At 56.0% G+C, this 14549-nt stretch overlaps 1 protein-coding gene across 3 annotated transcripts in view; it reads right to left on the reverse strand.

The window, feature by feature from the left end:
• GATA3 (GATA binding protein 3) overlaps window positions 1-13825 on the reverse strand; it is a 29206-nt gene extending 15381 nt beyond the window's left edge. The window contains exons 1-3 of one of the 3 annotated variants that reach the window (XM_075081640.1): window positions 13669-13825; window positions 3996-4619; window positions 756-1292 (exon numbers count right to left, since the gene is read on the reverse strand). In XM_075081640.1, coding sequence (XP_074937741.1) covers window positions 756-1292; window positions 3996-4236 — 778 coding nt within the window. In that variant the 5' untranslated portion in view covers window positions 4237-4619; window positions 13669-13825. Of the gene's footprint in view, window positions 1-755; window positions 1293-3995; window positions 4620-5247; window positions 5481-13668 lie in introns of those variants that run through there. The other 2 variants (XM_075081641.1, XM_075081639.1) reach the window with 2 other exon arrangements.
• Between the last annotated feature and the right edge of the window lie 724 nt (window positions 13826-14549).

Raw genomic sequence — 14549 nt, forward strand, 5'->3', positions numbered from 1 at the left:
CACAACCCCTCGATGCGCACAAACGTCCAAGGCCGGAGCGTTCAGCCGCCGGGAGCCGGGGCCGCGCAACTAGCGCGCCCCCTGCGCGGAGCGCTGGGCCCACCCCAGCTCCTCCCCGAGCGGTGCGGCCAAGGGAATGCTCTTGGGGTCTTGCTTTGGGGGGCGACCGAAGACCCCGGCACGGAGCTGGATAGGCTTGGGGCTGCGTGGGCGAGCTCTCCCCACCGCCCCAGGAAAAAACCTCCGCGCATCTCGGGGCGCCGCATGGGAAGAGGCCCTGGGAAGAGTGAGGCGGAGGGCGGGCGGGGGAAGTTGGCCGGGATTTAGTACCCTTATTAAAATACAGAGAGATAGACTAATGCTGCGGTTCCCTCGGTTTCGCTTCCTCCTCAGGTGTCGCAGCGGAGCACAGGGTGTGCGCCCGGGGGCGCGGAGGGGGCCCGATCTCCCGCCGGGGCAGGAACGGGGGGCGAGCGGGAGATTTGGGCCGGTGTGCCTAAGGTTGTACCCCCATCCTGGGTTCGACAAGGCCGGAGTTTAGTTATAAAGGCAGCAGGGCAACCTGTGGGGAAGGTAAATTTCCTTCTTGCCCCCCGCCACGCCCCGGGGGCTTCATCACACGGATGCTTATGCGCATCCCTCTGTCTGCGGGGGAGCGGGGGGGGGGGGGCGCAGCCTTTCCCCTTTCGCCCCCCCGCTTCCCCCCAACAGCTTCCTCTCCCGAGCAAGGGGGGTGAAGAAGCCAAAAGCCCTACCTGTGCTTGACCGTGCTTTCGGTCGCGATTTACACCCGAAGCCGGTAGGCGATCCTCCTAAGAGGCTACTGGGGGGAAAAAGTCCAGAGCCATATTCTGGGACATACGGTGGGTAGGTGGTGATGGGGTGATGAGCGGAGGAGGTGGCTCCTCCTAAAGAGGCCATGCTGCTCCGAGAGTGAGAGGACTCCAGCTTCATGGTATCGGCCAGGGACACCTGGTATTTGATGCATTCCTTCTCGTCCTGCCGGGTGGAACCGGTGGAGCCGGGGGTGGAGATGGACGGATCCGGGGATACATCTTTAGGAGGGGTCGGTGGGAAGGTGAAAAGGTGCGGGCTGGAGTGACCGGCGGATAAAGTGGAAGAGGAGGCGGGTGGGTAGACGGAAAGGGGTCCCGGTGAGCTGTGATGGATGGAGGTCTTGGAGAAAGGGCTGAGATTCCAGGGGGAAGCGCTGTGGTGGCTGCTCAGCGCCTTGCTCCCGTCCAGCCAGGGCAGCGAGCCGTGCAGCAGCGGGGGCCGGCACACCTGGCTCCCTGCTCGGAGAAAACACAGCAAAAAGCCCGTTACACCCCCTTTGCCAGCTTGGCGAGCCCCCCGTGGGGGTGCCAGGCTGTATCCCCCCCTCGGCTCCTTCCCAAAGGGCTCAGCGTGCGGGGGGAGCAAAGCAAATTCCATATGATGCAATGGACGCCCCCCTTTTAAAATTACGATTTTAAAGCTGCAATAACTTAAAACGGCAGCTCCGGTCCCTCTCAGACAGGGCAGGGCAGGGCCGGGGCCCGGGGTCTGGGACACCACCCCCCAGTAGGGATGCCAGCCCCGGGACACGGAATTTGGCGAGCCCTGCTTCACCCTCTCCCTTTTCCAGGCAATCCCACGCGGACTTCGAAGCGAAGATCCTGCGTGAAATTGCCAAGCCTCGACTGCAGAAATGGGTTGTTGGGGTTTTTTATCTCTCTTAGCTGGAAAATAGTTCCCCGAATGCAGCCGTGGGCTATAAAACCTGGGAATATTCTGGCCAAACGAAGACGGCCAGGAGATGCCCACAGACCTGATAATAACCTTTCCAACAGAGCTGCTAAACTTTGCAAACCGCCTAGGTCATCTTCTTTTTCTCCACGAGGCTGCACGTATATGTTAGAGAGCTTTTTTTTTTTTCGTGGTGATATGGCACACGCAGAGAGTACCAACTGCCTCAAAAGAAACTCTCCATCCCCTTCTTAAGACAAGACCCTTCACTTGTATTTTAAAATACAGTCCTGGGCTTTGCAATAAAACCAAAATAAAAATAAAAATAAAAAACCCCACTAGATTTACGCATACAAACCTTGTTTTCTTTGATTTTAAATGCTCTTAAGGGACGGTACCTGATATTTTAAATTAATCGCTGCCCTTGCTAATATATCTACATATATCTATCTATATCTCCAAAGAATCAAATCTACCCAAATCCACAGCAAGTTGGACACATCGCTATAAGCTGAAAAAACACAGTTATACAACTGGAGGAGGGCAAGTTTGTGCCTGCTAATAAAGCCCTGGAAACGCATTGACATCTAGAGAGCCTTAACTTCTACCTTAGGTATCGTGATATGTGGGTAGAGACTGCTGAACATACAGAAGGAGAGATGCAAACACAGATCTACAGAGCCACAGACAGCTGAAGGGCTGGTGCAGTGTGGACACATATGTTTGCAAGGGAACTTCGTGTCTAGAAAATCTCCAAGCTGGTTTTCATCGCACCAGACATTTGTGAACAATACTGAAAGTAACTGCTCGAAAGGAAGGGAAGGTGGGTTATACGAATAGAAAGGGTCAAGATTCATTATCTTCCCCAGGAAGTAGCATAGTAAATAATATTCAGGCTAGATCAGAGAGACCGCATTTCCACTTTCTGCTGATATATTGGAAAAAAGAAATGAAAAGAAAAGAAAGAAAGGACAAAGGCTGCTGATCCTTAGAAATAATTGTTTTAAAGGGACTAATAGCAGAACAAAGCAGTTACTGAGCGGAGCCTAATGCGGGCTTGCACTCAACAAGTAGCCGAGGGCTGGGAGCAGCCCCCTGAACCCGGCTCGGCTCCATCTCCCCTCGCTCGTCTCACTTTCTTCTCCTTGATTTTGGGGTGACTCCTACTGAAAACTTCGGGCTTTTTAGATTTTGCTCCCCCCGAGGTCACTGCCTGGCTTCACAAATCAGCATCTGCTTTTTTTCCCTCCTTTTTTTATTTTCCTCTTTCTTCTATTTTTTTTTAACCATACAGGTAAACTCCAGCTATAGATAGTGGGTCTCTCTGATTCTTCATAAAAGATGGCACCAAAGCACTCATCCCTCCACTGCCCTGGGCCCCATCGGCCCCAGGTATTTCGTCTCCTCTCTAAAAGCTGTGACCCAGGAACAAAATTCACATTGTGGATCATTACCTTCCTGCAGGACCCTCAGGAAAAACACACCAGGTCTGATAACTAATTACACCAAGGGTTTTTTTTTTTCCTTTCTTTCTTACTTTTAACACACGCCGCGGTGGGGCCCTGGGTACATGTGCAAAACTTTCGACCCAAGCCTAACAAGCTCACCAAGTGCGAATGAAATAGCCCAAGCGTGAGGACAGCAGGGTCATTTTCACACCCTCGCACTCCAGCTTGCTTTTCTTCTGCAGAGCAGCTTAATCGTGCAAAAACTAAACACCGTATGAAAACCCTACCTGTTAACCTAATTAAGGGGGGGTGGGGGAACTAAAGCGAAAGAGAGAGGGAAAGAGGAAGAAAACAAGAGAAACATGAAAGGGAAAGAAAGGAGAGTGAGAGAGGGGGAAAGGGGGAGAGACGAGAGAGGTGTGAGAGATAAAAGGGGAAGGAAAGAGAGAAAGGGGGAAAAGTATAAAGGAAGATATAGAGAAAGAAATAGAGAAAGGAAGGAAAGGAGGAAAGAGGGAAAGAAGGAAAAAGAAACAGGAAGAAAGAGAACGAGAGAAAGAATGAGAGAAAGAGAAAGAAAGATAAAAAATAAATAGAGACAGAAAGAGAAAGAAAGGAAGAAAGACAGAAAGAAAGGGAGGAAGCCTGGATTTTGATTTATTTCCAATAAGCCAACCCCCAAATCCACCCGTGACGTCGTTTCCCCGCCGGTAGGAGAGCGGCCGGGCTCTGCCCGACGGCCGCCGGGGCCGGGGCAGCGCGGAGCCGCCGGGGCCGGGACCCCGCCGTGGGAGCCGGGATCTCGGTGGGCGCACTCACCGTGGTGGGCCGTGGGGTATCTCTGCACGGTGGCTCTCACGGAGTTGCCGTAATAGGGAGGGACGGGGTTGCCTTGTCCGTCGATATTAAAAAGTACATCCACTTCCTCGGCGAGAGGATACTGCGTGGGGTCCATGTAGGTATGGCCAAGCGTGGGGTGGTGCGAGTCCGGGTGCTGCCCATTGAGCACGGCCGGGTGGTGGTGGCTCACCCACCGCGGCTGGTCCGTGGAGACCTCCATCTTCCGCGCTCGCTGCTCCGCCGCTGCTCTTCCTCCTCCTCCTCCTCCTCAGCAAGGCGCGGAGGGCTTGAGATAGGAGGGGGAGACGGTGCTGGAGTTATGCGGGGGGCGGGGGGTCGAAGTGCTCGGCGAGTTTGGGGATGTTTCTGATTAGGTTTGGTTTAAAGAGGAGGGAGGGGGGGTATGGTGATAAACGATCGATTCCAGGAAAAAAAAAAAAAAAAAAAAAAAAAAGAGGAAAAAAGGTGGGAGAAAAGAATATAATAAAAAGGGGAAAAAGGGGAGGGGGAAAAAAACAAACTCAGGGGGAAAAAAAATCTCTCCGAAGTGAGATCCCCTCGGTGTCTTCCGCTCTTTTGCAGATGTTTCTCTTCTTTGATCACCTGTAACGAGAAAGAGGAAAGGGAAGGAGCAGAGAGAGAGAGAGAGAGAGGCAGAGAGAGAAACGTGCTTGAGAAGTTCTGAACTTTAGCACCTGACTTTTTAGGCAGGAACAAACCCATCCCATCCCTCGGCGGCCATCCCTGGGAAGCGCCTGCTCTGCCCTGGACCCACCTCTCCCCAGCGCCTCTTTCTCTTTCGCTCTCTCCCGGCTCGGAGCGGAGCCGAGCAGCTCTAATCGCGCTCCTGCCGCCTCAGCTCTTCTTACTCTTGGGGTTGGGGTTGGCTTTGGGTTTGGTTTTTTTTTTTGTTCCCTTTTTATTTTTTCTTGTCGTCGCGGTTGTTTGTTTATTTGTTTATTTGCTCAAGTTGCACCTGAGAAGCTCCAGTGGCTTAAAGCCGGTGAGAACTTGTGCCACTCGCGGCTCTGCAGCCCAGAGTCACTTTGATTGCTCATTAATTATTATGCAACCCAGAAAGAGGGGAAAAGAGAAAAGGGGGGGAAAAAATATCGAGGAGGGGGTGTAAAGCGATGGGGTGGGGGTGAAGGGAAGGAGCGAGGAGAAAAGGAGGGGGGAGAGAGGTGGGGGGAAAAAAAGCGACAAGTTGCTAAAGAAATTCCGCACAAACCTTGGTGGAGAAGCAGTATGTGACCCAGGAGGGATGAAGCTGAAAGTGCTTGATCAGATTGTGCTCGCTCGCTCGCCCTATTTTTTTCCCTATTTTTTTTCCTCCCTCTCTTTTTTTTTTTCCCTTTTTTTTTTTTTTTTTTTTTTTTTACAGGGAAGGCATTCTTTCTGAAAGGAGCAGGATGGCGCCAGCCGGCTCAGTGCTTACAGACAGCTGTGGCGAGACGCAACTTAAGGAGGTTCCAGTGTCATAAGCCCGGGGGAGGCGGAGCCTGTCCCCGCCTGAGGAGGGGACCGGCGGGGCGCACCGGCCGCCTCCGCGCTGCCCCCGCCGCGCACCCGCGGGAACCCCCTTCTGCCAACTTCTTTTAATCACCCCCCCGCCCCAATATCCCTTTTATTTTTTTTTAATTCTCCCTTTTTAAGGGGGGAAAACAAGTTTTCCCGCTGGCCGGGAAACTGCGAGCGGCCGCGGCGGGAGGCGGTACGCGACGGGGGTGGGCTCGGCTTCTCCCGCCGCCCCCCCGGGGGATGCGCGGAGGGACCGGAGCCCCCCGGGGCGGGGGGGACGGGCCAAGCCGGGAGCTGCCGGCAGGTGCAGGACCTCCGGGGGGCCAGTCCTGAGATAAAGCCGCCGGCGGGCTTAGAGGCGCTCCGCCGCGTGAAGGACCTAAATGATATTTTTCTTAAGGATATAAGCGCGGAGAAACGGCCACGCTTGGAAAAAAAAAATACGATTTTGGGGTGGTTTAGGATGTCTGGTGTTTTTTCTTTCTCCCCTCCCCGGCTCCACCGGAGACCCCAGCGGGGCTCAAGCAGGTTCGGGGGGGCTCCGGGCGGGGGGAGGGGGAGGCTGCCGGTCCGAGGTGGGGCTCGGGAGGGGCCCCCCGGCCCCCCGCGGGCCCCGCGCCCCCAGCGCCGCCCGCCGCCCAGCAGGGGCCGCCGCCGCCGCCGCCGCAGCCAATGGGGGGCGAGCAGGAACTGGGGCGCCGGCCCCGGGAGGCGCTGATTGGCCGCCCGCCCGCGCCCCGCCGGCCGGCCCGGCCGCTGCCTTGAGCCAGGGCATCCCCTAGCGGCACCGGCGGCGCCGCGGCGCGGCCCGGGGCGGCCCGGCGAGGCGAGGCACGGCGAGGCACGGCACGGCTCGGCCCGGCCCCGGCCTCCCCGCCCGGGGCACCGGCCAGGGGACAACCCCGGGACTGGTGGAGGGAGAGGGGGGTAAGGGGGAAAGAACGAGGAGCGCAGGGACGAGAGAAAGGGGGAGAGAGAAAAGGGAGAAAGAACGAGGAAGGGGGGGGAAGACGCGGAGGGAAAGGCAAGACAAGCAGAAAGACAGCAAGAAAAAGGAACTAAGAAAATAAAGGAGAAAAGAAAGGAGAAGATGGAAGAAAAGAAGAAAAAAGAAAAAAGGAAAAGAAAATAAAAAGGGAAAAATAAAAAAGTAAAATAGGTAACAAGAAAAAAGGAAACAAAAGAAAAAGGGAAAAATGGGGGGAAAAAGAAATAAGGAAAAAAGAAAAAGTAAGGGTAAGGAAAAAAAGAATTGACAAAAAAGAATTAACAAAACAGAACTAGAAAAAGTCACTTACAGGGTGCCCTTGCGTGCCGACTCTCCGCACGGCGGCAAGAGCGCGTCTAACCCGGCTGCGAGAGGAAGCGCCTCTCAGGAGTTTTTAATCCAGGGGGGTCGAATTAAAACCGGGGGCTCCGCGGCCGCGCTGCGCCGGGGCCGGCGCCTCCCCCGGGCCGGTCTCCGCTCCCCGGTGCCTCCGGCAGCGCCGTTCCCCGCCGGGCCGGGCCGGGCCGGGCTCGGCTCAACCTGCAGCGCGGAAATGCCTCCCCGGCCGAGCCGCTCCTCGACGGATGCTCCGGCTCTTTGAGCCCATTTTAAACCCGGTTTTAAGGCCACGGTGCGGCCCATCCGCTGTTGGGCGTGGGGACGGAGAAGCACCGCTGAGGTTTCGCGCTTCTCGGCGGGGACGCACATGTACTATATTTATTTTTATTTAAAATAAGCCGTCTGGGGCAGGTACCAAAGCCGGGCAACCAGCCGTGCTTTGGGGTCGGTGCAGCCCAGCCGGGGGGGCGGGGGACGGGGACACCGGGGAGACGTGCCCGGTTGGGAGCCCTCGGTGGACAGGCCGGGATGGGGGCTGCAGGTCAGACCCCCCCACCCGGGATTGTCCGGGGGAACGGGGAAGCGGGGGGGCCGGGCTCGGCGCTGCCCCTCGCTGTCCAGCCTCGCCGACGCCACCGGGGCCGAGCCCCGACGCCCTCCCGCCCGGCCCCGGCCCGGGGGGAGCCGGGCACCGCTCCCGGCAGCCCATTAGGAGGACGAGGGAAGAGGGGGGGATGCTCATGGCCCTCCCTGAGCCGGGGGCCTTCACTCGCTCCGGGAAGGCTCTTGTTCCCTCCCCCCAGCCCCCGTTAGACAGGAGCCGCTTTGCCCGCAGGAGGGAGGTGGCGCCCCTCCTTTCCGTACCCCAGTTATTGGGGTGCACTGGGGGGGGGGGGGGGGAGTGTGTGGGGCGGGGGGAACCAGCGCGATCTCTGCCGCTGCCCTTGCCGGGATGCCCCGCCGGGTCCCCGCGCCCCCGGCGGTATGGGGGTGCCCCAGCACCGTGGCGGGTCCCTTGCCCACCCTTCCTCTTTGGGGGGGCGGGGGGGTGTTTCTCTGAGAGGAGGACAGGAAAGAGGGGAGCATCGTATACAAAACATTTATTTACAGGCAAGAGGCAAACTTCCCCCCCCACAGCTTGGAGCGGTTTATGGCCGTGAGGGCGATGGGTATCCCCGGGATTTGCCCCTTTATCCCCCTCCCCAAATCCCCCCAGACCCCACGCAGATGCTGCGGGAGAGGGTGGGCTCCAGCACTTGGAAGAAGTCACTTTATAAAGAAAACTCTTTTAACACCTGGGTTGGGGGGGGGGCTGTCTTAGTGCCGAGCTGGGATCTTTGGGCAGGTGAGCTGAGGTTCCCACCCACCCCCCCGCCCCCCGCAGTTCCAGCCCTGGGACCTACAGCCGTGGGATCACAGGAGGGGAATTTCCGTCTAGAGGTCACAAAATTGCTAAGCCATCGAGAAAACGTGCCTTTGCCCCTGCCCAGGGATAGGGGGAAACCGCTCTCCCTCAGCTGTTTGGAGGGCATGGAATGTTTAATTCAAGATAAAATGAATAAAGTAAATTAAATAGAAAAATAAAATAAAATAAAATAAAATAAAATAAAATAAAATAAAATAAAATAAAATAAAATAAAATAAAATAAAATAAAATAAAATAAAATAGGAGCTATACCAAGTTTGACCAGTGGCGGGAGAGAAGAAGTGGGGCCAGTCCGGAGGGCCCCGTCCTGCCCCGACGGGAGGGGACAGGGGGTGGCACAGCGTGACCCTGCGCGCCGCCTCCCCCTCGCAGCCCCAGCCCCAATTTCGTGAGGAAGACACCCCCTTTCAAATCAAGTTTTCTCAGCCCGTCCCTGCATTTTAAGCCCGGCCTCGATAGCCTCAATCTTATTCCCTTCCCAGCCGGGTGGGAAACCGTGGTGGGGAAGGCAAAAACATCTCCTTCTTAAAAAAAAAAATTAAAAAAGAAGCAAACTCATCATTTCGTCCCCCCTCCTCAGATTAATCTGGGCTCCCCGGGGGTTTTGCGGGGGGCGCTGGCCTTGACCGTCCTTTTCCCAGGCTGTGGCTGCAGATCCATCACCTCGCCGCCCCCGGCAGCCCCCAGCAGGGTTTCCAGTGGCAGCTCGGCGTTAATAGGAGCCCATTGTTGGAGCAATTAGCCCCAAGCTCGCCACCAGCCGCCAGATAAGGCTCGGGGGCTCGGGGGTTAATTCTGCCGGGCGGGGGGGGCCGGTTAGGGCTCCAGCATCCCTCCTAGCTGGAGCGGGGGTGGGGGGAGAAAAATGGGGCTAGTTTTGGCGCTAAAAGTTTCGGAGGAAAAATTTTTTACAAAAGTAATTGAAAGTCCTAAAAGGACTTCCATTTAAAATTTAAAAAAAATATTATCAGCAACAAAAAAAAACCAAACTCGGGGAGACGGGGCGGTTACCCAGCCCACCCTCCCCTAAAAACGAGCAGAGTGCACTAAAGCCGCTCCCCCCACTTTTTTATCCTCCAGGTCTTCCTATTAAAATAAGACCTAGGGGAGTTTTTCTGGTGCCGGGACCCGGGGCCACCCGCTGCCTCCGTCCCCATCGGTGCCCATCGCTGCGACTGGCACCTCGGGGCGGGGACAGGCAGAGAGAGCCCCCTCCCCCCCCCCTTTACCCCCCCTTTTCCTTTAGCCCCCTTTTAGACGACAATTGACTGAAAGCGGATTAAGTTACGTTTGCCAGGCTGGTTTTTTCTTTCTTTTTTTTTTTTTAAACAGGGTACCAGAATAGTACAGGTAAAGCTGTAAAAACAGCCGGGAGCGACGAATCGGAGGGTTACGGAGAGGACACGGCCCAGGGCAGAGCTCCCTGATTTCTTTTTTTTCTTTTTTTTTTTTTTTTTTCTTTTTTTTTCCTTTTTCTTTCCCCCCCCGTATACACCAACTTGCGGAAGAACCCGGGGTCGTGTGGGCTCAGCCCTGGCAGCCCCCGGGGACAGTCCCGGGCCTGAGGACGGCTGGGCCCTGGGAACGCTGCTGAGATAAGCTCGGGTTTAACAAAGGCGGAGAGAAGAGGGAATATTTTTGTTTTCCTCTTCTCCCCCACCTTGTGAATCAGGCAGGTATTATGATGCTTCCCCAAGGGCACCCCCCCCTTTATCAGTAAAACGAACCACAACCCAGCAAAAAATTATTATTATTATTATTAATAATAATAATGATAATAATAATATCCAAAAGAAAGAGAGACGCAGATACTAGACTCCCTTTCTCATCCCATGTGAGCCTTCCCCCTCCGCTTCAAAACCAGCCACATGGGTGGTTTATATTTTTTTTAACTCCTTTTTTTGTTGCTGCTGTTGTTGTTTTTAAATACATACATCTATATTTCCATTCTCTTCTAATAATTCATTTATCTCCCCTTCGCGAAGATCGGGAGGAAACATAAACACATGCACACAAAGAAGTGCCGAGCCATGCAAATTCCGAGAGAACAAATCAACGTCTCATCACACCGTGGCCAATTTTTTCTCCTTTCGTGAACCACCCCCCCCCCACCCCACCACGCACACACACTTTTTTCAGCTCAAATGATGTTATTTGGGGGCGGGGGGGGGGGGGAAGAGGGGGAGAAACACTGCTTTGCTCAAGAAAAGAAATTCGAAGAATTAAAATTGGGAGGAGAGAAACTGGGGCTTTTCCTTCCCCTCCTTCCCCCCCCCTCCCCTTCTTTGAAGCTGAGAGGAGGGCGACTGCCCCGGGACACTGCAGGAGTAGGGGGGAAAAAAAAAGGTCTAGGAGAGATCAAAAACCGGCTCCGCAAGTCCCAGGGGAGGTCTCTGCCCCCGACACATTCCCCAAACTGCGCGGCAGAACCGCGGAGAGGAGCCGGGCGTTTTGGGGGGGGGGGGAAGCCGTGTCACCCCTGCTGCCGCTGCCCCGTCCTGCTCCGGGGTGGCAGGCAGAGCCCGACTCCCTTCCCTCCCTCCTTCCTTCCCTCCTTCCGTCCTTCCTTCCTACCGCAGCACAGCCCCAGTTTCAAGATCAACCCGGTAAGTCCCTTTTCTCCCTCCTCCCCCCTCCCCGTTTCCCTTTCTCAGATAGCAAAGGGTTGCCTTGAAAAGGGATTCTCCTTCTCCCTTTTGAGTATTTCCCCCACCTTTCCCCCTTTTTTTTCCCTCCCTTTTCCTCCCTCTCCGAGCCGCCCGGGTCCCTCCGCGGCGCCAGGCAGCGCTCCGGCAAGGCTTCCACCCGACACATTAAAACAGTAAGAGAAGAACAAAAAAAAAACCACCTATAAATCCGCCTGAACAGCCACTCCAAATTAAGGTGAGGCTAAGGAAATGAGCATTAGCAAAAATAGTAATAATAAAAAAAAAGAACATAAAAAAGGAGGGGGAGGTCGTTTTATTTCGGGTTTCTTGGCTTTGCTTTATCGCCCAGGACCGTTTCGAGCGATAGATTTGACGGCGGATTGAAGCGAAGGCAAAACGTCTTGCGGGCTTTAAACCCGAGCTGCTCCGTTTTCTTCCCACCCCACGGAAAAAGGTGAAGCTGCCGTCGAGTTTAATTACTTTTCTTATATATTTTTTTTCAAAAGAAGAAATTACCCTGGGACTTAGATAAAGCGGAAAACACAAATCGCCGGGCGGGTGGCGTGAGAAGAGGCAGCAGAATTAATACCAGCTCCTTGGCGAGGAGCGGGGATTTAATCCCGACCTCTCGGGATTAAAACCGGAGCGATTTGCTCCGGGAAAAGTCCGGCTGCCGTTAGTTTGGAGCTGTCCCCGCACCGCCAGCACCCCCCAAAATAAAACTCCCGTGCCCAGAGACCCCCCCCACCCCCGGTGGGACCCGGCACGGCACGGCCCAGTGGCGCACCCCGCTCCGCAAAGGGGGTTCACGTTTACAGTCTCACGCTCCCAAATTCAGATTGTACCGAGGATCGGGGGGTGTCAAAACCCGCACGATTTCTTTTCGCACTAAGGAGGAGACTACATCACCCCAAATCCCCCTGAGGTGCCCGTATAGGCACCCTATAGATGCTCTGTGTGTGTGTCCCCCAAGCCCAAGCAGGACAGAGATGCTGCCCGCAACCGGGGGGCGAGCGGAGCCCCCAGCTGGGTCCCCCCTTCCGCCGCACCCCGCTCCCTGCCTGCCCCTGGGGGGAAGAACCTCGACACCTTACACACACCCCCCTTGAAATTAAATCACCCCCCTCGGCTCTGGAGAAAAAAAATAATAACCATCCCCTGGGAGAAGGAAGCGCTTTGCCCCAGCCGGGAGCAAAGTGCCGGAGGGGACACCTTCCCTCCCCCCCTCCACCCTTCTTCCTTCCCGAGAGCCTGTTTCTCCTTTCCCGACCCCCCCACCCCCACCTCCGGGCTGCCGGGACCCCCTCCGCCCCCCCGCCTGCCCCGGTGGCCGAGGATGCCAGTCCCGGGGCTCCCGGGGAGGGGGCGACCGGTGCCTCCCGCCGCCCAGCCCCGGCTGCCCTGCTCCGCACCTGCGGCCCATAAATAATGGAGAAAACAAGCAGGGCCGGTGGTTATTAATTATCCGGTTGCATTAAAATCCGCCACCCAGAGCCCTGCCTGTGCATGGACACGTGAAGGTAAGAGGAGGCGAGGTGGACGGATGGATGGACAGACAGACATTTTTCTCCCCTTTCTGTTTTGAAGATGCCCAATGACAGCTAATTTCTGGGCATCCCGAGCCGTTTCCAGGCTCCCTCTTGAAATACCTTCCTCCCAGTCTGAAGGGTGGAAAAAAATTCCTACGAGGTGGGGAAATCAAGCGAGACACCTAAATCCAGGGGTGTCGGGAGAGAGGGGGAAACTCTCCTCGTCCTTGGGCACCGAGTCCCGCCGGACACCCCGCGGATACCCCCGGCGGGGCCGGGACCGAGAGCCACCTGGAGGGTGGGAGGGCCGGGCCGGGAGCGGACCCTCATCTTCCTCCTCATCCCTTAACGGCACATCTCTCCTCCGCGGCTAGGGTTTGGGTTTGCAAGGCATAAAAATGAGGAATAACTACGGAAAGGGGCGGCAGATCACCCTAACTAAATCCTATTACAAGCATAGCGTGCTTGCTATATATTATATACGCTCTATTTTAGCACGAATATATATAGTGCTAAATATATACGGTATATATTACGTAGTCTACGACAGGGACCGACCCCGCACAGTCAAATCGCCGTCGGTGGGTGCCGGTATGTGGGAAGGAGATGGGAAGGCAGGGGTCGTGCTGCTCGCAGCCTCCCTGGCCGGCACCCACCGACATCCCTGGGTACAGCAATATAAGCGCTAGGCATACGCGGGTTCGTATATACCCCAAGGTGTATATATATGCGCACAGGAAAGCAGGGGCGGAAAGGCCCCGATCCCGCACGGACGGATAAATCCCTTCCCGCCCTGACATGGATATTTCACATCCGCGGATGACAGCGCCGTGTCCCGTCTCCCACCCCCGGCCGTCCCAGCCTCGCTCCTTTTTGCCTCCGACACCCCGGGGGTAAAACAGCTTTTTGGCCCCCCTTCCCAAATTCCCGGGGCGGGGCGGGGGGGAAGGTGGTGGTGCCTTTTCCCAAGGTCACCGGGAGAACCCGACTCCCACCCACCCACCCCACGCGATAAAGGGGGAGGGGGATTCGGGTTGAGTTTCAAGCCGGCGGCTGCTGCCCTTTGAGCCGAGATGCCCATCCTAATTCCCTCCACGTGGAGGAGTGAAAGGAGGAGGAGAAGGAATTAAAAAAAAAAAAAAAAAAAAAAAGAAGTGGAGGGAACGGACACACGGACACACACATCGGAGGATTCACTGACCTGGGCAGATGGTTTTTATTCTGTCCCGCTCCGCTGGAGCTCTCAGGGCCGGCGTGCGGGAGGAGCGGAGCCGCGGCGGCGGCTCTTGGCATCTCTCAAGCTCCCACCGAGGGGGAAAACCTGGGGGAGCCGCATCCTCCAAACGCCCACCCTTGCCCTTCTCCTCCTCCTCCTCCTCCTCCTCCTTCTCCTCCTCCTCCTCCTCCTCCTCCTTCTCCTCCTCCTCCTCCGGGCTGGGCTGAAGATCAGAGCTCTTCCGGGTTGGGAAAGGGCAGAGAAAGAGTGAGAGAAATGTGATGGGCCATTTCTTTACACACCCATTCCGGGAATCACGCGGGGCGGGGAGGCGGGGGGGGTCGGGGGCAGGGCCGGGGGCTGCGCCGGGTCCTGGGGCTCGCAGGGGTGTGAGCGGGGTGTAACCTGTCCCGGGAGCGACTGTGACCGCCCGGAGCCTGCGACAGCCGCGAAGAGAGAGGGAGAGAGAAAGGAAAAAAAAAAATATAATTAAGTGTATGATCACACCACTAACGCCGGGGCTGGCTGCGCTTGCATCGAAAGCTTTCGAGGAAAAACGGTGACATGAGCTATGAGGGGCTGTTTCTTCTCCTCTGTCCCCCCTCCTCTTCGGGAGGGACTTTAATTGACCCTATTTCCCTTTGTTTAAATTTTAAAAATTATTATTTTTAAAAATTTTGTGTATGTGTTTGTGTGAGGCTCCAGGATCTGGACAGAATATATATATATATATATAATCCACACGCATCCCCTTGCACTCCGAGAGCGGGGGGGCACAGTCCCCATGTCCACCTTGTCCCCCTCCCTTCATCGGGACGAGGAAGGCTCCCGACCGCGGCACCTCTGCAGGGAGACACCGACCTTGG

Source organism: Phalacrocorax aristotelis, chromosome 1, assembly GCF_949628215.1.
Source record: "Phalacrocorax aristotelis chromosome 1, bGulAri2.1, whole genome shotgun sequence".
NCBI classification, from domain to species: Eukaryota; Metazoa; Chordata; class Aves; order Suliformes; family Phalacrocoracidae; genus Phalacrocorax; species Phalacrocorax aristotelis.